The 26,867-nt window shown below is 33.9% G+C and overlaps 1 protein-coding gene, 2 long non-coding RNA genes and 1 other non-coding gene across 4 annotated transcripts; 3 read left to right on the top strand and 1 right to left on the bottom strand.

The window, feature by feature from the left end:
• The first annotated feature begins 696 nt into the window (after positions 1-696).
• On the top strand, positions 697-8,463 carry LOC128280897 (uncharacterized). The gene is made up of 6 exons (XR_008271095.1): positions 697-832; positions 1,464-1,612; positions 2,573-3,096; positions 3,200-3,481; positions 3,551-5,116; positions 7,937-8,463. It is a non-coding gene; the product is annotated as an uncharacterized LOC128280897 (long non-coding RNA).
• LOC128280961 (small nucleolar RNA R71) lies at positions 3,167-3,273 on the bottom strand. Its single transcript, XR_008271178.1, has one exon. It is a non-coding gene; the product is annotated as a small nucleolar RNA R71 (small nucleolar RNA).
• A 1,206-nt stretch (positions 8,464-9,669) lies between the features above and the next one.
• On the top strand, positions 9,670-10,235 carry LOC128280627 (uncharacterized). The gene is made up of 2 exons (XR_008270724.1): positions 9,670-9,929; positions 10,031-10,235. It is a non-coding gene; the product is annotated as an uncharacterized LOC128280627 (long non-coding RNA).
• Positions 10,236-19,767: 9,532 nt separating this feature from the next.
• Positions 19,768-23,648, top strand: LOC108456650 (tryptophan aminotransferase-related protein 2). Its single transcript, XM_017755213.2, has 5 exons — positions 19,768-20,554; positions 22,051-22,354; positions 22,443-22,723; positions 22,809-23,104; positions 23,187-23,648. Exons 1-5 carry the CDS (start codon positions 20,301-20,303, stop codon positions 23,369-23,371), a joined length of 1,320 nt encoding a protein of 439 aa, XP_017610702.1. The 5' UTR covers positions 19,768-20,300; the 3' UTR covers positions 23,372-23,648.
• The last annotated feature ends 3,219 nt before the right edge of the window (positions 23,649-26,867 follow it).

Genomic DNA, 26,867 nt, shown 5'->3' on the forward strand with positions numbered 1-26,867 from the left:
TCGAGCTCAATCCAACTTGCCTGAGCTAAACCGAGCTCACTCCTAGCTCATATTCAGCTCACGAGCTAAACCTTAGCTCACCTTCACTTAGGAGTTTAATCTCACTCAACTTTAGCTCACGAGCTAAAGCTTAGCTCATTTTAGTTTAACTCGATTTTGTCTTTAATGCATTAAATAAAATTTGCACATATTTATTTAAGCATTAAACTTGTCTTATATTAATATTTGTTATTAATATGTCATAGATATCACATAACTTAAATATGTTCACATTGTGCTGAATTTATGTGTGTTCACATGATGTCTTATGAATTGTTTTATTTCTTGTAGGTACAATGCTCATGGACTGCATGAATGAATGCTTGAAGAAACATCTCTTTGGACATCCCACATGCATGAATGAACAACATTTAATTAGGTGCATGCATGACCAGATTTAAGGTGTTTACAAGTTCATGTATTTGTCAAATACATGAATGCACAAAATACATGAATGTTTGGGTTCAAATGCACATTCGGTTACATGAATGATGAAGATTCATGCATGAATGTATCTAGAAGATCTAATCCTTTGACGGTACACATGCATGCATGGAAGGAAATTAATGCAAGTTCATGTAAGGCTTGGTGCAATGTATGAAGAGGTGCATGTAGAATTGAGGTTCAATGGACGACATTTAAGGGAGTACATGTACTGGAGACGTTCATGCAAGTAGGGGCTATTTAATGTTCATGTTTTGAAGGTTCATGGACCGAATTTATGGAGGAACATACATTGGGACGTTTCATGCATGATCCATACATTTTCAAGCTAACCATTCAAGTATTCAAGGTGCATTAAAGCTTCATTCGGAGGGGCTACACATTCATTGATATTCATGATTTTTCTTCTAGAATTATCTGGGTGTTTATGGCCGAATTTCTTAGCTTCTAAGCTTGTCCATTCAGCTACTTTTATTTAGGCTATAAATATATGTTATTTCATTTGTAAGGGGTTAGACTTTTCACTTAATAAAACTTTGTTAAACTTTTATGGAATTTGTGAGATTTCTTTCTCTCATATTTCGTTGAGGACTTCGTTGGCTTATCTAGGAAGCCTAGTGGCGTCAACCCTGTTCTTTACTATCCCGAACTTATCACTATCAAATAGTGTGGCGTTCACCCATATACCGAGGTTCCTACTTTGCTAAGTAGCGGGTCGAGGTTTATCACTTTCATCTTCCACCTTGAAAGCCTATAAGCATTTGGGTCGATATTTTCTAATATTGGTTCGTGCTTGCTTTTAAGAACCCTTTTCTTCCATATCCATCATCTATTTACTTCTTTCACTTTTCCTTCCAATTTAGCCGAATATTCATATTATTCTTATCCATAAACCATCATAGAACCATTATACATAGCTTCCGTCCTATTTTTTCCATCAACTTCATTTCAAAAGTGAATTGAACGATACTTTTTCGTAGACGATCGGGCAACTCAGCATACGACTCGACTCTCCTTGAGGCGGTTCGTATCAAGGAGGCAATGAATTACTCGAAGAAAGCCGATTGATCCATCTCAGAAGCTGGATTCTCCTTCAAGACTGAAGATCTCCCTTCAATTTCCTTCAGGGGTTTTTGAGTTATCTTTATGTTTTGTTATCATTATTCTTCTGAGATGTTTTCTTTTACACTTATGAACTAAATCCCATAAATACCTAAGGGGGATGAAACCTAAGACGAATCTTGTTATTATTTTCTGAATTATATGATAAGTACTTGATTTGTTCTTAATTATGTGTTCTTAATTCTTGCTTTAATATTCCAGGATATTGATTCAAGTATTGATGTGCCTATTCAGAGGAACAAAAGTCCCTGTCTAAGAGTAGATCTAGCATAATTAAGCGGAGTACATTGATTGCACCCCTAGACATAAGGCGACATAAATATGCCGGATTAGGGTCAAACCTAATAAGGGAATTCATAGATCGAATTAATGCAACACCAGGGGTTTTAGTTAGAAAGAGATTTCAATTAATCAACCTAGGGTTAAACGTTGTTAGTCTCGAGAGAGATAATAATATAAATTAGGGATTTCTACGGATCAAGTCAAGTGAATAAATCATCTAGTTCAAAGTCAAATAATAAGTGAAGTCTAGGTGGATTCTTCCTTGGGTATTGTCTAAATCAATCAGTTTTTCCCAAAAGTATTTCCCCAATTTACTTTCTGTGCATTCTTAGTTTAGTTAATTAGTTTAGATAAAGCAAATCCTCTTATTTTTAGGTTAGATAATAAAAAGAAGGTTAATACTAGTACTTTTAGATCCTATGGATTCGACATTCCGGTCTTCCTATAAGCTATACTACTGTTCGATAGGTCCGCTTGCCTTCATCGTGATAATAGTTAGTTTTCAAGTACGATCAATCATAAATATAAAACTTATCACGCACATGAATTTTTTAGCGCCGTTGCCGGGGAACTAAGATATTAGGAACGCTTAACTTTTATTACTTTAGCCATTTATTTTATTACAATTTAATTTTTATTTTAATTTGTTTATATTACTAAATTTTCTTTTATTTACTTCTGGTAGGTTTTTATAGTTTATGACTAGAAGAAACCCGTCAGGACTATTCCTTTTTGATAGTGAGATCAAAAGCATAGCTCGCAGAAACCGAAAAGAAATAAGGCGAAGCCTACAATACATAGAGAAAGGGCAAGAAGACGATAGTCAAACTACAACTAAGGGGATGACTGAAAATTAGAATAATCAGCTACCTCCTGTGGTTGCCGCAGATTCAATAAATCAGAATCCTACACCTCGTACTATGTATGATCATGCTAAACCTACTTTAACAGAAGCTGAATCGAGTATAGTTAGACTTATTATTGCTGCAAATATTTTTGAACTGAAACCTAACACAATTCAAATGATACAACAGTTTGTTCAGTTTGATGGTTTGCAGGACAATGATCCAAACACTCACTTGGTAAATTTTCTGGAATTCCACGACACTTTTAAAATCAATGGCGTTTCTGATGATGTCATTCGCCTTCGGTTATTTCCCTTTTGATTAAGAAATAAGGATAAACAGTGGTTGAAATCATTACCACGAGGTCAATCACTACTTGGGAACAACTGACCGAAAAATTTCTACTTAAATATTTTCCGCCGGCTAAAACGGCTAAGTTGAGAAATGATATCTCTTCTTTTGTGCAGATGGATCTAGAAACCCTTTATGATGCATGAGAGAGATACAATGACCTATTGAGAAGGTGCCCTCACCATGGGTTACCTCTATGGCTGCAGGTTCAGACTTTTTACAACGGTGTGAACCCCTCAACAAGACAACTCATCGACGCAGCCGCCGGTGGAACTTTAAACAACAAAACACCTGAAGAGGCTTACGAATTTATTGAAGAGATGTCAATGAATAATTATCAGTGGCAAGTCATGAGAATAAAGCCAACAAAAGCGGCTGGTGTTTTCAAACTTGACGCGGTTAGTATGCTATCTAACCAGGTAGAACTGTTAAATAAAAAGATTGACGGTTTGTATGGTTTTACTCAGGTACATCTAGTGATAAGGTGCGATTCAAATGGGGGAGGAGTACACACAGAATATCAATACTTCAACCCTAGCACCGAGGAGGAACAAATTCAATATATGGGTAAAAATAATTCTAGATCTCAAAATAACCCATACAGTAACACTTATAATGCAGGTTGGAAGAACCATCCCAACTTCTCATGGGATGGCCAGGGAAATCAAAGGCCACAAAATCCCCCAGGTTTTCAACAACCACCTTACCAGTAGGAAAAGACGCCGAACCTTGAAGAGATGCTAACGAAATTTATTTCAGTGTCAGAAAATCATTTCAGAATACCGAGACATCACTTAAGAATCAACAAGTGTCGATCCAAGGGCTCGAAACTCAGATAGGCCAGCTTGCCAAACTGATTTCTGAACGACCACAAGGCAGTTTGCTGAGTAACACTGAATCTAACCCAAGGGAACATCTTAATGCGATTACCGTTCGAAATAAAGAAGGATTAGTTGAACCTGAACCAGAACCGAGGCAAAGAATTGTGGTGAGTAAAAGTAAAGGTGAGGTGAACCATAATAAGTGAAAACCGGTCAGTAAAGAGTACAAACCTCACGTGACATATCCCAGTGCGACAATGAAAGACCACACAGACGAACAATTTGGTAAATTCTTTAAATTATTAAAGAAATTACATATTAACTTACCGTTTATTGAAGCTCTTTAGCAGATTCCAAACGCAGTTAATTTTTTAAAGTTTAGCAAATAAACGGAAGTTGGATGAGGCGTCGCATGTAGAGTTGAACGCAGTTTGCTCAGCTGTTATACAGAATAAGCTACCCAACAAGTTGAAAGATCCAGGGAGTTTTACGATTCCTTATTTAATTGGTCGTTTGAACGTTAATAATGCATTGGCTGATTTAAGGGCGAGCATTAATGTTATGCCTTATAAAATGTTTAAACAACAAGGTCTTTGGAAACCCAAACAAACTAGGATGAGCATTCTATTGGCTGATAAAACCATTAGATTTCCTAGGGGTATCATTGAAGATATTTTTGTTAAAATCGATAAATTTATATACCCAGTAGACTTTGTTATTCTAGATATGGAAGAAGATAGTAACTTACCTTTGATTTTAGGACGACCCTTTTTAGCAACTGCCAGAACTATTATTGATGTTGGTACAGGTGAACTCACACTTCGTGTGGGTGATGAAACAATCACTCTTCAAGCTCGTAATTTGAGTAACACATCGAATATTGAGGATGGTTGTATAAATTATGCTACTAATACTAATCATGTGGTGCAACCTTCTTTGTAGGAAACACGTTCAAAGAACATATATGACCCATGTTCAAGTAATAACAAAGGAATCATCTACGAAGAACGAAGACTTCAGATCGATGAACTAGATGAATGGCAAACACCTGTCAAGGAGAAACCGAAAGCACACGAAAAATCGAAGCGACACCATGATGAACATAGGGATGAAACAAAGCAAATTAAAGTTGGGGACAAAGTATTGTTAGATGAAAATGACCCCCGAATTGCTACTTTAGAGCACAATACGGACAGAGAGACTCCCTTCACGGTAATGAACATCTTCCCACATGATATAGTCGAGGTAACACATACTGTATTCGAAACTTTTAAGGTAAATAATACTTGAATCAGACCTTATTTTGATAAAACTGATAGCAGAGGTGAGGAGTTTCAACTCCTCAATCCACCGTAATCATGAAATTGAGGTAAGTCGAGCTTAGACTATAAATAAGCGTTTCTTAGGAGGTAACCCGAGCACTAACAGTGTTGAGTTCTTTAAATTTTAGTTTTTAACATCTAAATAATTAAATGAGTCCTTGAACATAGGTTTTCCAAATTCACACGGCCAGGCATACGGGCATGCCTTAGGCCGTGCTCATACCACTAGCGATGACACTGTAATGGCCTAAATTTAAGGTTATCGGAATAGTGGTTTCGTAACCACAAATCTGATTTAAAGAGAAATTATTTCAATATTTTTGCATGAAAATTGATATGATAGGAAAATCGCATGAAAATATTGATAGAAAAATTTTACCGATTTAGTGGTTAGTTAGAAAAAGAAATTATTGAAGAAATTGGGTAAAACAAGGTATCAGGACCTTTATTTCGTAAAACCGAATCGAAAATAATTTTATAAATATTTATGAAATGTAAGTAATGTGGTATTAAAATTTCGGTAGGAAATTTTAATGTTTGGATAGTTAATTAAATGAAAAGGACTAAATTGTAAAAGGTGTAAAAGTGGATGGGATGATTAAATAGCTTAAGTGTCTAATGAGAGAGGATTTAAAAGACAATTACACCCAAAATTTATTTGGGCTGGACGGCAAGGGCATGAAATCAACAGGAAAATTGATAAATTAAGGGCAAAATTGGAATATTACAAAATTAACTAAATAAAACTAGGACTAAATAGGAAATATCTAGATTTCTCTTCATTTCTCTTCAATTCGAGCAGCTAAAAACACCATAGGAGGGTTCTATAAGCTGGTATTCCATAATTTTTGCACCAAGTGAGTTAATCCTTGCCTTTTTCTTGTAATTTTTGTGATTCTAAGACTTTTACAAATAGGTCCTACTATTAAATTCATTAGTTTTTGATTTCATGGATGAAATTGAAAGTCACCATGGTTGAGTGCTGTAAGTTTATGATGAAATAGAATGAAATTAAAGCTTTAATTTGTTTATAAGATGATTTTATTAGGCAAGTTCAATAGAAATTATTTTTTAGGACCTAATTATGAAAATGTTTGGAATTAAAGTCTATTGCTGAATTTTTTATTCCTAAAGGTTGTAAACTAGTTTAAGGTGATATAATAAAGTGTTAATTGAGAAAAATAAGCTCAATTGAGAGGCTAATTGAGTAGGGATGAAATTGTTATTTATTAAAAGCTTAAGGGAAAAATGGTAATAAACATCTTGCACTAAAACAATATTGGACAGCAGCAGTAGACTAACTTTGAAAAATCACCATAAATTTTAGAAATCGAATTAGAAGATGAACAAAATATGAAATTAAAGCTTATTGAGTCTAGTTTCTCATAGAAGAAACGGTGTAAGCAATGGATCTGTAAATCATGAGATATAAATCATGAGAATTAAAAAATTACTAGGTTGTTTCCCTGAATTGAGGTATTATCTTGAAATTCTGAATTTACGGGATTGACATAAAAAATCCATAATTTCTGTGAGATTTTGAGCCTTTTAGAGCATATATTCTTATTGCTCACTGATTTTATTGATCATGAGTGTGTCAACATTGATTTGTTATTCTAGAATTTGCATCGATTATACATGTCGAGACCACACCATTGATTTGATATACTAAAATGATAAAGGCACTTAGGTTTTAACCCATTTTTTTGAATGCCTCATAAAAAGCCTACCTACACAATTGACCCTTAGTGAACCCCTTTGAGCTTAACAAACTTTTTTTTTTAATTTACCTACATTTTAACCCATAACTTAACCCTTTTTTTTTTTAATTCATTAAGAATTTTTCCCATGTTTATTAACTCCTTTTTTTTATCGAGATTTAATTTGAATTATTACCTAGCTAGGTTCGTTCTTTTTAGTCCCTAAATTATTTCTTATTATGTACTTTCCACACTTGATTTGTTCTTAAAAAAAAAAACAAACATGTATACATACATATTAGTAGTAATTCTTTTTTTTTTTGAGCTTAAGTATTTAATTCCATTTTCTGAGATGAAGCTCATATTTATTCAATTGATTTTAGTTGTTTTCCCAATTAGGTAATTTATCAAGTTAATCTCTATTCTAACCGTTTCTTTTTCAGCCTTTATCCACACCTTTAACCCAAAAGCATCGTTACAACCTTTCAAAGACCTTTTGATTTGTGTACCATCTCATTTATAGTGGTAGAGATTTGATTTTTTTGCAAGCCTACGGTAATAACTCTTCATGTTTGACTAATGAGTGCTTAATTTGAACTTTAAACATATCGAGTGATTTGAGTGAATCTTTAGTGAAGATGTCAACCATCGTCAATTTGGAATCAAAGATAATTACTTAGATAAAGTGGGATGCCTATAATTTTATGATTAAAATGCTCGACTTTGACTATTTGAAACTTTAATGTTCTTTTAGTTAAATTTTCAATGCATGACTGCTTGTAGATTATTTTGAGACATTATTAATGAGAATTATAAGTTGAGAATAATTTATTTTGGTTGTGAGTTGAGGATTTTGCTTGAGGACGAGCAAATGCTTAAGTGTGGGGGTATTTGATAAGTCGTAATTTATACATATTTTCTCCTATGCTTAAGCGTATTTTTGGATAAATTATCATTAGATTTGTGGAACTTGATGCTCCCAATCCTTTAATTTCATGTTTTATACTTAGGTGAGCATAGGAGAGTAAAAAGAGCGAGAAACGGGCCAAAAATCAAAAAAAATGGGTCAACGTGGGAAATCAACACGGCCTGTACTTCCTCACAATGGTAGACCACACGCCCGTGTCTATTTAGAAGACTCTAACACGGCCTAAGCCACCCCACATGGGCGTGTCCCTGTCGAGCCCAAGTTTAGTTCTATTCGGAAAAGGCCACTCTCGAGGGTTTGGAAGCATTCTAAAGTCTATATAAACACCTTAGAGGAGGATTAAAAGGACACACGGAGTAGGAGGCAAGGAATTACTCGAAGAAAGCTGATTGATCCATCTCAGAAGTCAGATTCTCCTTCAAGACTGAAGATCTCCCTTCAATTTCCTTCAGGGGTTTTTGGGTTTTCTTTATGTTTTGTTATCATTATTCTTCTGAGATTTTTTTTTTACACTTATGAACTAAATCCCCTAAATACCTAAGGAGGATGAAACCTAAGACGGATCTTATTATTATTTTCTAAATTATATGATAAATACTTGATTTGTTCTTAATTATGTGTTCTTAATTCTTGCTTTAATATTCCAGGATATTTATTCAAGTATTGATGTGCTTATTTAGAGGAGTAAAAGTCCTTGTCTAAGAGTAGATCTAGCATAATTAAATGAAGTTGATTGACCCTTAAACATAGGGCGACATAAATCTGTCGGATTAGGGTCAAACCTAATAAGGGAATCCATAGATCGAGTTAATGCAACACTAGGGGTTTAATTAGAAAGAGATTTCAATTAATCAACCTAGGGTTAGACGTTGTTAGTCTCGAGAGAGATAATAATATAAATTAGGGATTTCTATGGATCAAGTCAAATGAATAAATTGTCTAGTTCAGAGTCAAATAACAAGTGAAGTCTAGGTGGATTCTTTCTTGAGTATTGTCTAAATCAATAAGTTTTTTCCAAAAGTATTTCCCCAATTTACTTTCTGTGCATTCTTAGTTTAGTTAATTAGTTTAGATAAAGCAAATCCCCTTATTTTTAGGCTAGATAATAAAAAGAAGGTTAATACTAGTACTTTTAGTTCCTGTGGGTTCGACATTCTAGTCTTGCTATAAGCTATACTACTGTTCGATAGGTGCGCTTGCCTTCATCGTGATAATAGTTAGTTTTCAAGTACAATCAATCATAAATATAAAACTTATCATGCACATCAACTAGCTTTTAGTGTCAGAATTTGTAAATTAATTTAAAAGGGATTTTAAATTGTAATATTTTATACTATTTGTTATATAAGAAACATTGCTAAAATGTAAATTTTCTTATCTTCGAATTTATATAAAAATACATCTATACTAATATTTAAAGTTTTGATTAAGTTGGTGTTACCATCAATCAATTTAATTATAAATTTATTAAAACCCCTTATTTTTAAAAGGATAAATATTATTTTGAAATTTTTTTATATAAAATTTTAAAATACATTATAAAATTTAAACCCAAAATATCATAATTTCTACTCTCTTAATTTTACGATTTCAATTTACAGATATATTTGATATTTATATAAATTTTTTATAAATTTATTAAATAATTATTTTCACTTATTTATGAGTGTGTTATAATTTAATATTATCTTATTCATTTTATGGGAGTTTTAAAATAAGTTGCTAACTTAAGATTTGCTTGAATGATGCTTGATTGGGTAGCTGTACCTAACCAATCATATATATATTCATAAAATAGATGAGATTCTTGATTGAACACTTTTCTTTAAATTCTTTTAATAAAACACTTGATTTAACAAATAAACTGCCCCCTTTATTGAGCCATGCCTATTATTTTTAACTGAATGTTTTTGCTTTAGATTAGAATATCGGAAATCGAAGGGAAACAACAATACAGAAAATAAAAAGGGAAGATTGGGCATCGAAGAAGCCAGATTCTTATATCCCATGTCATGCTGTGCCATTTTCAGAGTAAAAGCAAGTCAATAAAAGACACACAAACAAACAAAAAAAAGGTCAGTTGAAGAAGATTATGATTGGCAATATTTTTGAAGTTGAAATAGGGAAAGAGAAGGACCATGTTCTTAATATTGTAGGTTTGGACCTATTGTTTTAGCTTTGTAGGGGCAGAGACAATGACGAGGCTTGAATGGAATTTAGGGTTGTGGATGATGATGAAGTGATAAAACACCATTACTGCAGTCTCATTCTGGTCCTAGTTTTCTTTTTCCACACTACTGATTTTGTGGACCATTGACTGGGTTTGAGGTCCAAGCTATTTGTACATTAGGGTTTTAGGTGTTTTATCCCTTTCATCTTTATTACTTTGTTGCCCAAATATCTTGCAAAATACTTGTCTTCAGACTTCAATGGCATTCCATTAACAATAATGCTAAATATAATTTAATGAGGAGTAATTTAAGCTGCCCACTACATTGCCGCTATAACTTTGAATAACTATAAAATAATGCTTCTTCTTTTTTAAAGAAACTATAAAATAGATATTTGTTTTTGACCAAATAATTAAATGTTGATATTGAATCTCATCTTTTAGAGGTTGCTCGTACAAGGATTAAAATTTTCAAAAGGATTTTTCATGTACTTCATCCAATCTTTTAGCCCAAAATTACATGAATATTAACGTGTTTAGAATAAAATATATGATAATTGAGTTAGATATTAATTTAAAAACATATATTAAATTTGAAAAGTCTTACATTCGAAAATGTTTTTGCCCATTTTAAAATATTTTAAAAGATTTGATCCTGTTTAAATACTTTTGAAAATGTTTCACCATTATTTGATATTTTAAAACTTTAATGTTTATATGAACAACCTATAAACGATTTGGTCCCAATTTAAGATTTAACCATAGAATAAGACAAAAGTATAAATTATCGTATTTGCATCCATAATAACAATATTTCATAATTTAATTTTTCATGATCAAAAGTGTAAATGAATATAAGGCAAATGTAAGATTTTAGTCTAAATTTATAGACAAAATTAGATCTAAATTTTAGTAAACTAATTTAAGAAAATTGATGTTATTTTCTTTAATAGCAATTAAATTATGTTCATTCATCCGGTTACTTAAAATATTTATAGAAAAACTAAAAGTTGATCATATTGTAACATCCCGAATTAAGGCCTAGTCAGAACAGTGGTTTCGAGACCACAAATCTGAGATAGAAATAATCATTTTATAGATGTTACGAGGTCCATGATATATATGCATGCCTGTGTGAAAATATCGATGAGAAATTTTACTGATAAAGTGTCCAATTGAGTTATTAGGACTAAATTGCAATAAGTGAAAAACATGTGTTCTAGTTGATTTAAGGGCTTAATTGTGATGAGATTTGAAATTTTGAAGTCCTTATTTGGAAATTAGACCATTATATGTCATTACGGACAAAAATGGACATAGAAGGGATAAAATATCAAAGTTTTAATGGAAGGGCATTTTGGTCTATTGGTTAATAACATAATTAAAAGGGAAAAATAGTCAAAATTAGTGTCCATCTTCATCCTCCTTGGCTGAATTTCACAAGAAGCCATAGCTAGGGTTTCTTTCATCTTTCAAGCTCAAAGTAAGTGCATTCTAGCCCCGTTTTTAATGTTCTTTATATTTTTTGAAATCCTTTAGCTCGATTTAGCTATTTCTACCTTTAATTTGATCTAGGGTTCATGTTCAAAAACATAATCATGAATGACATGTTTGTGATTTGATGTTTAATGGAAGAATATGGAGGTTTGAGGTGTGATAAACAACTTTTACTAGGTGCTTTTTGGTGAAATTGATAAAAAGGACCTAATTGTAAGATTTGTAGAAACTATGTGTAAATGTGTGAATAAATGAAAAATATGGGTTGATATAAGAGGGAAAATGATTCAGCTAGGCTTGAATAATGAGAAAAACAAGTACTTTTCATTTTACGAGCCTAGGGGCAATTTTGTAAAATATTAGGGGTAAAAGTGTAATTTTTCCATATCGCAATTTTTGGACTGAAATGAATAGTGCATGTATTAAATAAGCTAAATGTGCTATTATAGATCAAGAGGGACGAGGGATAGACCTTGACTAAAGAAAAGGCAAGGTTGTGGACTAAATCGCAAATTTGCCATATTTTGCACCGAGGTAATGTAAATTATTCAACAACTCCAATATTACGTATTTAATATTTGACATTATATGATACATGTATGTATGCTTTAATAAAATTGACTTGTGATGATCCAATGGAAGTTTAGTGATAGCCTCGTGTCTCAGAAGCCCGGGTGACCAAAATGAATACTTAAGACTTGGATGTCGTGACACAGTGCTAAATGTGCCTGTGTAAGACCATGTCCAGGACATGGCATAGACGATGATATATGTGCCTGTATAAGACCATGTTTGGGACATGGCATCGACGATGATATATGTTCCTGTGTAAGACCATGTCCGGGACGTGCATCGGCGATGATATATGTGCTAGTGTAAGACCATGTCTAAGACATGGCATCGGCGATGATATGTGTACCAGTGTAAGACCATGTCTGGGACATGACATCGGTGATGATATGTGGATTCATGTAAGACCATGTCGAGGACATGGCATTAGTACTTTAATTGGTGTATGACAATCCTGAGTGTCCTTTAGTATTCCGGTGGTTCAACGGGCCATTCAAGATGTTGGGTTAAGAAGTGGAGTGATATGAGTAAGAATGTACGGTACATGTATGTACGTAAACCTCATGAGTATTGAACTCGATTCATGATGGGAAATTTAGCATGAGTAGAAAGAAGTAAAATAAGCTTGATGTTTAATGACATTTAGTGTCAATTTTGACTACGTTCATGTGTGTAGTATGATATTGTGGTGATAGTTGATAATATGTTTAATCCATGAATATCTTGACTTATGTTGTTATTTATTTACATGCAACTTACTAAGCCCTGTGCTTACCCTTCTCTCCTTTCTCTTTTCTTTTAACATCGTCAAGCTAGCTCGGGGATCGTGGACGTCGGAGCTTGAGTCACACTATCAACAAATCTTTTGGGGTATAATTAGTTTACTACATTTAAGTATGACATGTATAGGGGACTTAGTATTTTGTTATATGTGTCATATTTGTTAGCCAAAGTGATGGCTCCTTTTGGTATATTATTCCATTTTGTATATGGACATGTATGAGATGTGTTATTACTTTTGTGGTGTGTGCCAAATGGTTGATAAAATATGGAATTTATGTTTGATAGATAAATGATGCCAATTCGTATGGTCACTATATTAATAAAGGTAAAGAAATGTATTGAATGAACTTAATAAGTCAATGAGTCCCAATTAGGAAAACTTGATATGAATTTATCATGCATGAGTTAAAGCTATGGATGTCTAAGTAACCCTTTTATGCCATGTCAACCACCATTGACATATGAGTGTGTGTTGGGGTTGTTAAGGGTGACAAGAGGGCTTGGAAAATAGTCTCAAAGTTGTCCACATGGGTAGACACACAGGCATATGTCTAAGCCGTCTGTGATACACGGTTAGCCTCACGGGTATGTAGTCTGGCCGTGTGTCCCCTGCACCCTAGTTTTACAAGTCAGTATGCATGGTTGTAAACACATGGGCAGAGACACGACCGTGTGTCTCAACCGTGTAGAGGACACGACCTTAGGACATAGGCGTGTGCTCAGGCCGTGTGAAGTCTGCACCTTAAATGCAAAAATTAAATTCGCCACACGGCCTAGCACACGGGCGTGTGACTTGGCCGTGTGATATTAAATTTATGCTAACGTCATGAACAGAGAGTTACACGGCTTTGGGACATGGCGTGTCAAGGGCACACGGGCATGTCCTTGTGGCCACATGGGCGTGTAACCTTGTTTTAAGAAAATTTTTCTAAAGTTCACAGTTTAGTCCCGAACCGCCCCTGATGTATGTTTTGGGCCTCGTAGGCCAATATAAGGGACGATATGCATGTTCTTGAATAAATTTTAAATTTGAACAAAATTTTATGGCCCAGTTTTACATAGTAGTGTATGTTCAAGTCCGATAATGCCTCATATCCTGTCCCGGCGTTGGACACGGGTAAAGGGTGTTACACATATATAAATTAATTTTCCAAATTTTTTAATTTTTATTTTTTGAAAGTTTATTTTTTTTAAAAAATTTGGATAAGGTTGAGTTAATGTAACTTCCTAATAATATTTGCTGGTTTGATTTGATGTCACTATTTATATATTTAATATGATGCAAAGATTCTTTTTGGTCTATTCTTTTTGGTCTAAACCATAAATCCAGATGAAAATTTCATATATATGAGGAGCCACATGAAAGCTTCAATTAAAAATATAAGGATTTATCATTAAGTATCAGATATTTGCTATAACTTAAGAGCCTTATTGTTATTTCAAAATTTGATGTTTTCGGGTTTAATGTTAAGTTTGGACATGACTGTTTCAATTTATTTAAGAATAATATTATTAGTGTTCTTGAAACTTTATTAATAGTTTATATAAATTGAAATTTCATAAATTTTTTGATGAATTCTTACTTATTGAACATATTAATGTTGAAATAAAATATAGTATGCTAAATGAAAATTATTCTTGTTTGTGGCATAAACATTTAAATTATATATAGAAAGAAAGACTAGAAAGATTAGTAAGAAGTAGATTATATCAAAATTAGATTTTGTTAACCTCGGTGTATGTGTAAATTGCATTAAGGGAAAGAAAACAAAACTTACAAAGAAAAGCACCATAAAAACACCCAATTCCTTAAAATAATACATATTGATATATGTGGACCTTCTAATGTTCCATCTTTTAATAGAAAAAATATCGATCATCTTTATTGATGCTTTTTATGATGTTACATCTATTTACTTAATGAAAAATCTCAATAGTAAATATCCTTAAATTATATAGTAATGAGGTTAAAAGGAAATTAGATAGAAAATTGAAAATAGTAATATCAAATAAAGTTGATGAGTATCATAAGGAATGCACCAAATCAAATAGGATGGGGTCTTTTTTTCTTAAACAAGGTGGTCTCATAAAAGATCTCTTGCAGCTTTCAACTCTTCAATAACCTTTTAATTCCTTTTGTTTCTTTGGTCAAGTTGGCGTTGACACTCTTATTGTTTTTAATACAATCTTTGTTGTGCAAAGAGTTACTCCTCTAACACCCTCATTTTCTCTTGAATCTCTACCAATTGTTGGGACCTTGACCAATGGAGAAGCCAAGATGGCAGTGTCCTTGCTCTCTTAAAATGGAAAAATCTCTATTTAAATTATTTTATAATTTATAAAATTTTAAATTAGTAATAGTAAAATTTTACTTTGGCCCCCAAAATAATAAAAATTTGATTTAATCCTTTAAAATTATAAAGTTATAGACTATTCAAATGATGAAATTACATTTTTACTATCGTAAAAATATACAATTTAATTCCCCTCTCAGAAATTTTTTTTTTGATTTTGCCTCTAACTTTGAATACGGGTTTTGGAAGGTTTAACCCCATGATAAGGCACTAGTGTTACCTCGCAAATACTGAGAATAGTACTAGGGTGGAGGAAATTGGTAATGTAATAGGCCAATTTTGGCTTGGACCCAAATCACAAAAATAAAACAAAAAGAACCAAACCAATAAATAAAAACTCCGAAATTAAACAATCCATATTTATACATACCAGGCCAAAATCCCAAACTAAAACCCAATAACCCAAAACTAACCCTAGCCCAATTAGGCTAAAACTTTTTAGCAAAAAAAAACTCTAACCCTCTCCTACCCGCCCCTAGGCCTACCCTTGGCCACCACACGCCATCACCACGCATCTGACACATGCAAAACAAAGCCAACACGCAACAGAAGGGGACAAACAGAAGAACCAAGCAGAAACAAACAAAAAAATGAACAGTTGTAATATGCCTATAAAAGGCTCAACAGTCACTCTGTTTTTTTTCGGAAGATTAAACACAAAAAAAAAAAATCAAAGATTTGAACTTCTAAGTTTTTTAAGAAGGTGATATTCGTTTGATATTTCTATTTATTTTTACTTTTAAGTTTTATTATATTTATATTTTATTTTTTAATTTTTTATTTTTTTACCTACAAAAAAGAAAGAAAGAAGAAGGAAACCTTACCAGAATCATCCCGCGGTCTCGTTGTCAGAGGTCTCTTCTCCGTCGTCAAAATCGAACCTAAAAGAGGAGGAGGATGGACCTTTTCTTTTGATCTTTTGGGGGTTGAGAAAGCTTGGCCTTCAAATTGTTGAAAACAAGGCTAAGAAGCCCATTTTGTCTGTCGCCGGCGACCGGCCACGACGGCAGTGCGGTGGACGGACGGTGGTACCATGGTCAGCTGGGGAGAGGTTGAGAGAAGGGAAGAGTGATTCAGTTTTTTAAAAGGATAAGGGTCGAAATAGATTTTTTTTAAAAAAAACTGGGTTTAAATAAGAGTGCAAAACGGCGCCGTTTTTGGGCCGAATTTTAGACGTCTAAATGATGTTGCTTGGAAGACCCGCAGTGCGACCCGACCTAAACCGCCTGGGGTCCGCATGTTTTGACCCGAGGGGTCTATTTGTGCTGCTGGTCCTTCCGCCTTTTTTTTTGTTTTAATCCAGTCCTTTCGTTTCTTTTAATTTTTACCCCGCTTAATTTTAATTTGTTTTATTTTAATCCCTCTAAACGGTGAGCATAAGGGGAGTCTATTATATTTTCCCTTTTACCCCCTATTCTTTCTCAACGCACTACATTTAGCCCTCTCGTTATTTATTTTTTCTAATCTATCCTTGTAATTCTGTCTAAGTTTCAATTAAGCCTTTTTTCTTTTAAATCCTTTATTTTTATTTATTTACCTGTTTATTTATTCATTATCCATTTCATTTTATTCATTTGCTTGCTCATTTACTTATGCATTTATATATTATTCATTCATTCATTCATTTATTTATTTTGTTTTAATCCTTGTATTCGTTTATTTTATTATTCCGTCATTTTTACATTAATACTTTTATCTATGCTTTCATTATTATTATTCTTATTATTATTTATCCATCTATTTATTACTCTTTTATACATATATTAAAAGAACTAAATTATATATTTTTTACCATATATTATTCTTATTATTATTACTATTATTATCCATAGTTATCCTTATTTACGTATTTTGTTAAAAGTTATACTCCTAATTTCATTTATATCTTAATTTGGTTCTTTTATTCTTATATTTATTAATTATTTTTCTTAATATTTATTTATTATATCTATTTATTTATCCTTTTCTCACACATTTATTATTATTATTATTTATCCTTTTGTTCACTACTAAAATTTGCTTATTTATCCTTTTGTTCATTATTTGTTTCCTTTTTACATATGGTTTCGTTATTTCATCCATTCTTAAACATTTTTACATTATGTTTATTTGTTCTCATATCGTGCATTTTCGTTTTATTCCTTTATTTATCAAGGCTTGTATACTAATATTATATTCATCTTTGTAATTACATCATTGTTATTGTAACATTTTATCGTAATATTGTACGTCATTACAAATGTCATTCATTTTCACCCAAATTCGTAAAAAAGAAATTTTGGAAATAAATGTAATGTTCTGTATTTAGAAATTCGAGAAAGTCGTACCCTAACTTACGGGTTTTTTTTTCTCGTTGAACCAACATGACCAAATATCCTTATAAAATTAAATACATGAGTTTTTAACATAAAAATTAAAAGGAAAGCTTATTCTTGAGGGTTCAAAGTGCCGTGTTCTAACTTACGGGATGTGACGTTTTGTCATATCAAGACGAGGGAGTCTTTAACACTCGTTTCGATTTATTCAAACACTTTTAAAAGTTAACATTAGTAAAAAGAGATCGTATTTCTAGTTCTTTTCAAATTTTGAACATTCGACATTAAGACATTAATTAATCAATTAGGTACCAATTTTGGACGTGGCGAGGGTGCTAACCCTTCCTCGCACGTAACCAACTTCAAAGCCCGTTTTTTTGAATTTCGTAGACCAAAATCGTTGTTTTAATAAATTAAAATATTTTATTAAAACGATCAAATTATGAGGTGATCCAATCACACCTCATAAAAAAAGATTGGTGGCGACTTCATTTCCGTTTTTTTTAAAGTCGATCGGTTTTTCAAAAAAATAGTTTCGACAGGTAATATTGAGGATGAGTTGCATAACAAGGGTATTGATAATTATGAGGCTGCTAGGGTTCTTAAGGATACCTAGATGGGATTGGTTGACGTTGTCTAGTGCTAATTTAAGGCTGGTTTTAGATAGTCTATGGTTGGTTCGATGTTAGGTGTCGTTGGTCTTGATTTCTTTCTTCAATATTTTCGAGGTGGCTAGTTGTTGATTAAGTTATGGTCACATGCATGTTCAATATGTACTCACCGCACCAGTTCTTGATACTAAATATTAAGAAGGCAAGGAATGAGGATGAGGGATGAAGTTAATTCACTTGTGTGGTCCGAAGAGTTGTCAAAGAAGGAGGTTGAAGAAGGTGGAGGAATGAAGACAATAAAATCGATCCCCCTTTTTCCCTTGTGCTCTTGATTTATATTGTGGATCACTTTTCATCTCATAGCGACATGTAGTAGACTGTAGTAGCCATCAGAGGTCAATGATCAAAGATCAGTAGCCAAATGGGTATTGTTGCTGATGTAGGTAGGTGGTGTTATGATACGTGGTTTTGCCTTTATCATAGGTTGTCCTATTTTGACATTGCAATCTCATGCAATATCAATTATTGAATGAGTTCACTTATTGTACGAACCATTAATCGAGTAACTTTCACAAGGAATTCCTTACAAATGGTTATCAAGAAAAATTTTAAAGGATTCACACGATATATCCTATTTAGGTATAACAATACTAAAAATAATAATAAACACATATTTACCAAAGTAATGTGTAAGATACGAATACTTTACTTGAGCAAGCATGCAGAATTACGTCTCAAAATGCCCAAGTTAGCGTCTACTATGCACTCCTTAAAAAAGTCAAATGCACTTGTTAACCTCTAAGATACTTATTATTGGAGTCAAGTATGCTAGAGAGAGTTTAAGAATGGTTGGAAGGAAACGTACAAATGTGAGTAGGGTGGCTCCTATTTATAGATAATTCTCTTATATCAAACGGTTGATATTGTTACGAGGCTCAGGATAAATGGTCCAGAAATAATTCCAGAAACGGAAAGGCAACACCGGGCTTTGGAGACATCAAAGGTGCTCTTGACAGTCAACAAGATGGCGTTCTTCAGGACCTTCTAGAAGTCGTCCTACTGCCTCCCCCAACTAAACCCCTTTACGGACCTCCAGAAGCTTTTGAAGCCAGAACTACGCGCATGGTTCAATATTGCGCATGCTGATGTTGGTGCCAATGGTTCTCCTGTCCGTGGCTATACCTTCCCCTCACTTTAGTGGCATGGTGCCAGCACTGCTCTTGCCCGCACCCTGCCAAATGCACTTTGCTTCCTCAACTATTAAACAAACTTCAAGGGGCCTGAAGGTCATGAAAATGATAGTTGGACTTTAACAAAAAGTAAAATAAACTATTAAATCACATTTTATCTTCCATTCTCATTCAGATTTCTGTCTAAATCAAAACTCCATTATTTTGCAACTCAAAAAAAATTAGACAGCATTAAATATTAAAGGTTAAAGCAAATTTTGAGGATAAATAAGAAAACCAAATGACGAAGTAAAGGTTAAAAAAAATAAAGCTGAATAAAAATTAAAAAGTAAAAACAAAAACAAAATGAAAGCAGTTTTTATCTTAAAGCAGAGCACTTTCCCACTTCCCCCCCATTTTTTTTCCTCGTCCTCCTATATAACCCATTATTCATTTAAATATATAACAGCGAATCTATACTTCTTAGTGCCGATTGTATTAGAGATCTGAAATAAAAAAATATGGTATGGTGGGATTTATTGATTCCCGAGAAAACCTCGACTGAAGCATTGGCCAGGGTGTTCTTCCTATATACACCCTGCAGTTACCTGCTTTACTTCACTTCATTGTTTCTTTACACGAATTTCGCACGTTTTGGTTTGCTGAAGAAAACAATAAATGCCCAGTGTATCGATTTTCTCCATTGATGTGTGGATAACTTGAAAAACTTTCTCTTTTTTTGAAATCTTTGAAGTTGTAGAAGCAAACCGGTTGAGCTACTTGTTTTTCATGCACAAAATAGGACTCTGGGAATAGGATTTCCAGGGTCCAGCTAAATCATCTCTTTCGTTTTTATATTCATGGTTTTGCTATAATCACTCTCCTCTTGCTTCTTCAGTAGTTCGTCGGTCTTCACTTGCTAACTCTCTGTTTCCTTTATCCTCTGTTACTGCACTGGAGTTTTATTTGCGAGAGAGATGGCATACATATTGAGTGTTTTCGCAGTGAGGAACTTGCTGGTTTTGTCACTGGCTCTGAATGTGAGTTTAATTTTGAGGGTCCTGCTTTTGCATGATTCTCAAGATGGGAGCTTTAATGGCTTCTTTTTTGCGGAGCAGAAGGAAGAGGCGCTTGCTACCAAAATAACACGTCTCTCTTCCTCTGTTTTACCATCTTCTTCGTCTCTTACGATGGCTCAAGGCGACGAAGACAGGGTTATCAACCTCGATCAGTAAGTTCTCTTATTAATGTTAATTAATTTGTCATTATTGGCAATAGTAGTATCAGTTTCCCTGTCTGTTTGTTTAACATTTCTAGCACTGCAATCTACACAATTAGTAATTTTAGTGACGCTTTGGCGTAAGAGGTCATTTCATGGAGGCAGGAAACAGGGGTCAATGATGCTGTCTGTCAGTATGATTTCCTATAAATGCTCACAAAATTAGATTTTTTTTCTTGTAAAACGTGTTTTAGTGATTCTTTTTTATTTGGTTTTGTTAACTAATGATCAGCAATAGTTAGTAACTTTATTGTTTTTAATAAATTCAGTGATGAAAACTATTATAATAATGAGGAGAAAATTGTGGTTAACAACATTCTTGCTTCTCTTGGTGATGAGTTATTTATTGAGATTTTCCATGTGCATGTTGAGAGCAGAGGTGACTTTTCAGGGAAATTGATGACATGTCTTGTGTGTGTTCCCAACCGTAGGTGGTGGTGGTACTACACATTTTGACATTTTCACCACTGCCTCATCATTATGCACATTACATCTTGTGATTGTGGACCTCCCAAATTGCACAAATCAATGCGAAAGAAGAGCAAATAAACAACGTACATATTGGGTTTTCAGCTTTTAGTTTGCAGCAGCAAGTGGGATTCCTCCTCCGTGGTGCATAATAGCGCAACCCCACTATAGGCTTCGAACTAGGAAATAGAGATTAGAATAATAGATGTCGGTTCTTTTTGTGGGGCCATGCCCCTCTGAGTGACCTTTGGGTGCATTGCATGTGACCCACCTTCTATCCTTGGGCGACATCTAATAATAATAATAATTAAAAAACAAACACTAAAAAGCTTGTCTTTGAGCTATTGACTTCAAGATCTTTTATAACTTTTTAGAAGCACCATAGGCGGCCTATGCTACCTGTAAATCAGACCTCTTTCTTGCTTTCTGTAAATCAGACCTCTTTCTTGCTTTGCTTTTCTGGTGGACTCAATTACGAAAGTGGGGTTGTCTGAAATCCAGCACCTTTGTGTCGTTTTGGTGGTCCTGTTTTAGAATTTATTTGTGCTCCAATATTGAAATGATCTCTTGGTCGTCACCTTTACCACGTAGCACAACAATTTATTATGTGTCCAGCTGATGTGACCCATGCATACGCATGTAATCATTGATCTCCTGATCACAGGGTCCCACCATTGCCTGCGCTCCCCATGGCCCATTCCCCAATGGCAGCTGATGTCAGATTCTTTTCCGCTACTATTTACCATCATCTTTTACTTGTTGTGAACTGTTTTTACCCTTCATGAATTGTAGTTCTTCTTTTTTTATTTTTTTGGTTTTTGTATCTAATATCCTCGTTGAAATTTGCTATTTTGAATCACCCCGGATGAATAGAGTAGATAGGGGATCATCCTTCATGTGCATCAACATGTTTTCTGACTTTTCTAAATTGAACACTCTAATTATATCTTAGTTGTATTTCATGAACATAATAATTACAGTGGCGATCCGACAATGTACGAAAGCTATTGGCAAAAGAAGGGAGATGAGACCACCGTTGTTATTCCTGGATGGCAGTTCATGAGCTACTTTTCGGATGCCACTAGACTTTGCTGGTTCTTAGAGCCTGAATTTGCAGAACAAATTGTCAGATTACACAATGTGGTGGGAAATGCAGTGACGGAGAACCGGCACATTGTTGTTGGGACGGGTTCAACGCAACTCTTCCAAGCTGCACTCTACGCACTGTCGCCCTGCGCTGAGGCAGAGCCCATTAGTGTGGTTTCAGCAGCCCCTTATTATTCTGTAAGTACATGAATTCTAGAAGAAATAATGCATATGCAATGTGTTAAGATATGTTTAACTTGACCTCAGTTGAGTTGATTACTTGCAGTCCTATCCTTTGATTACTGACTGCCTCAAGTCGAGGTTATATAAGTGGGCAGGTGATGCCCGGAGCTTTAGTAAAAATGGCCCTTACATTGAACTCGTTACCTCCCCCAACAATCCTGATGGATTCGCAAGGCGCTCTGTCGTCAACGGTAGTGAGGGGATATTAATTCATGATCTTGCCTATTATTGGCCACAATATACTCCGATATCCTCTCCAGCTAACTATGATTTGATGCTATTCACTGTGTCCAAGAGCACTGGTCATGCTGGGATGCGCATTGGGTAAGTTGTATATAATTTTTTTAATGAGAATTCTTTGGACATAAGTGGTTAAGTCATTAGACTTGCTCAAATACACATATTTCAGGTGGGCTCTTGTTAAAGATGAGGATGTTGCAAGAAAAATGACAAAGTACATAGAGATCAACACCATTGGTGTGTCCAAGGATTCGCAGGTCAGAGCAGCCAAAGTTTTGAAAGTTATATCGGACAACAGTGAAGGACCAAATGAAGGCGATTCCTTCTTCGAGTTCAGCTACCGTGTTATGGCCAAGAGGTGGAAGCAATTGAGAGAGGCAGTGCAACAGAGTGGGCTATTTAGTGTGTCAGACTTCCCTCCCCAGCTTTGCATGTTTCTCAACAGGGTCTTCGAGCCTCAGCCTGGTAAGAAAAGGAAAAAGAAGGTTAAGTGCATCAATGTGATACTCCTGGTCCTGTGGACTAACCTGAACTCTATCCTTTGCAGCATTCGCATGGATAAAGTGCGAAGGAGATATTGATAATTGCGAAAGCTTCCTTCGAGGGAAGAAGATCTTGACGAGGGGTGGGAAGCACTTTGGGGTTAGCCCTAAGTATGTCCGGATAAGTATGTTGGATCGAGACAAAAATTATGAAACCTTTGTACGAAGGTTGTCTACCATCCGGTCCTGACATTCAAGATTCCTCTGTAAGCATAACAGAGGGAAATGGGGAGTTATAATTCTTTTGTATATTAGCCAGCAAAAGAAGTAATAGATTATTTTTCTTCATTAATCCATCTGTGAATGCTCTCATGCTATTTGCAGTTAATCATGAAATCGAGCCCTGTACAAGGCTTAAGCTTCTTAATGGCACCACGAAACCCAGGGTGAGATAATTAAGAGGAAAATTTTCTAAACATTATATAACAAATTATAATGGTTTTATTTGATTCTTTTATGTTCCAATACTCTACATGACACTTTTTTTTTTTTTTGATAAAATATAAGTTTAAACTCACTCACACACTATACTACCACACAAGCAAACTTACTTACGAATATGAAAAAGTGGTAAACTTTTTATTGTTTATTTGCAGCTAACATAGGAAAAATTACTAAAATAATATGGTGTTATTTTGATCATTATTTTATAATTACCCATTTTAATCAGTATTCATCGTCAAGCTTTGATCATTCTCTTTATATTTTACTTGGACCATTTTCTTAATCCGTATTCGATCAAATCTTCTCTAGCTTCTTCTTTCAAAATAAATGCCTAGGTGCCTTTGGGTCGCACCATGCCTTCAGTGAGTTTGCAGCTTAGGAAATTTTTTTTCTACTTTCAACACAAATGCACTGGACCTTCAATTCTTTTGCCATTTGAATTGCCCATTTTCAGTTGGCTTTTTTTTTTCCCACTGATCTTTCAATTTTCAGTTGAAGGAAAGGGTCTAGTTGAAAACTGGACCTCCAGTGGAGTAATAATATTACTTTTTCAACCTTTATTTCAACTCCCCATTTTCATTTCTTGTCTTTTAATTTTTTTATCATTTATATTTCTTAAATATATCTTAAATTAATTGTGTTTAAAATTTTCATGGGTGTTAATTCATTTAAATTTTTTATTTAAAATTTTTAATAATAAATAACTTCATAAGTGATATAATTAGTTAATTTATTGAAATGTTTAAAAAATTTTAAAAATAAACATACATAAAATGATACATCTTTATATTAATGTCCTTAATGACATTAAATAACCAAAAGAGTAAATGAGTAACTAAGGACGATGCTTTTAGCTGATGAGACCTCGAGGCCTGCCTGCCCACTTAATATGGATCAGTCTCCTAGTCAGCTAAAATTTTCATATTCTATTTTAGGACTAAATTAGCACACTTAATTCCGATTTGGGTCTTCACTAAATTAATTCTTTTTAGTACAAAAACATATTATTTCAGTAATAAATTTTGAAATCATATTATTTTAATAAATTTCTCACTAACATAACAATTATTTTAAGCTTTTTGAAATTATTGTATGGGTTTTAATATTTGCTTATTAGGGGAAGTGTTGCCAGAATTTAGGGGGTAAGCTTCTAACAACTTGTCATAAGATATCCAAGGATAGAGGTTATATGCTTAACTGGATATTTTATCATTTCTTGAGCTACTTTCTGCCCTCTTACAACCATCGCAAAGTAAAATAACATGTTTAAAAAGAAAAGGAAAAAAATTTATTCTAACTTTTCTATTGAGGTTTATTTTTCTAATTTAAAAATTAAAAAGTATATGAACAAATTCTAGATATTATATAGAAAAATTGCTCAAGTGACTGATATGGTTCTAACATCATTCGGAGGTGTTGGGGAAATGATTACAGTAACGAAGTGCAATTAATTACAGCTAGCATTCTCTCGAGTATTTTAAGGAACAAAATTGCTTTGAAGGAGGACGACCGAATCCGTTTGGAAGCAACAATTGGTTCAAGGCTAAGCCCCAAAGGGAAGGAACACTAATCAACATGAGAAATTAATGACTTTGGGTTATAATACTCCAATAATTATATTCCTATGTGTGAAAAATAAAATAGAATAAAATAAATAAAAATAAAGAACACATAAATTTTACGTGGAAACCCTTTCGGGAAAAAAACCACGGGCAGAGGAGAAGAAAATTTACTATGTCGAAAAATTTTTACTCTAATACAAGAAGAATAGACTATGTCTATTTATAGGCTTGCAAAGCCATATTCTAGTAGGATTGAAACACCTTATCCTAATCAATATAAAATAGATGGAGTTTAATAAGGTTTAAAACCTTATTCTAAAATAAAATAAAAGAAGTCTAGTTCTATATGGATTTTACTTTTATTTTATTTTCCATCGTATTTTATTTAAATAAGAATTTGGGTCACTTAATTCTAACAATCTCCACCTTGACACAAATTCTCAATGAACAAGTTCTTCATCGCGAACTTTCAATAAACAAGTTCTTCACCTCTTCCAAAAACCCTTAAGGGTTTAACTTCAACAATGAACACCAACCAAGTCTAAGCAATGCTCAAACTTGGTTATAGGAAGTGACTTAGTCATCATATCTGCAGGATTTTCATGAGTGCTAATTTTGCTCACAACAATATCACCACGAGCAATAATATCACGAACAAAATGATACCGAATATCAATGTGTTTTGTTCTCTCATGAAACATTTGATCTTTTGTAAGAAAGATGGCACTGATTGTCACAAAATACTGTGCTGATTTGAAGGTCTTCATTGAGTTCACTAAATAGTCCCTTCAACCAAATAGCTTCTTTACAAGCCTCAGTAATCGCCATGTACTCAGCTTCAGTGGTAGACAAAGCGACTATAGTTTGCAAAGTGGCTTTCCAACTAATTGCATAACCTCCGATTGTAAAGACGTAACCTGTGAGAGATCTTCTTCTATCAAGGTCTCCAGCAAAATCAGCATCAACATACCCTATAACTCCATCTTTAGTTCTTCCAAACTGTAAGCAAACATTAGTAGTGCCTCGTAAGTATCTTAAAATCCACTGAACTGCTTTCCAGTGTTCTTTACCAGATTCGCCATGTATCTCGCTAATCGCACCGACCGCATATGATAAATCGGGCGTGAATGCACCATAGCATACATGAGAGATCCTACTGCACTAGAGTATGGAACATGTGACATGTACTCAATCTCATTATCTGATTGAGGAGATAAGGCCGATGAAAGTCTGAAATGGGCTGCTAAAGGAGTACTAACAGGCTTAGCACTCTGCATATTGAACCTGCAAAGAACTTTCTCAATGTACCCCTTCTGACTTAGGTACAATTTACTTGCTTTTCTATCTCTGAGAATCTCCATACCAAGTATCTTCTTTGCTGGCCCTAAATCTTTCATCTCAAATTCTTCACTTAGTTGGGCTTTAACCTTTCTTATCTCTCTTTTATCTTTTGCTGCTATCAACATGTCATCAACATAAAGAAGTAGATACACAAAAGAACCATCACTGTTTTTCTTAAAGTAGACACAACTGTCAAAACTACTTCTTTTGAAATCATGAGAAGTCATAAAGGAATCAAACCTCTTGTACCACTGTCTTGGTGACTGTTTCAAACCGTAAAGGGACTTTTTCAGCAAGCAAACATAGTCCTCTTTTTCTGAGACTATAAAACCCTCTGGT

This window comes from Gossypium arboreum, chromosome 9 (genome assembly GCF_025698485.1).
Source record: "Gossypium arboreum isolate Shixiya-1 chromosome 9, ASM2569848v2, whole genome shotgun sequence".
In the NCBI taxonomy this organism is placed as follows: Eukaryota; Viridiplantae; Streptophyta; class Magnoliopsida; order Malvales; family Malvaceae; genus Gossypium; species Gossypium arboreum.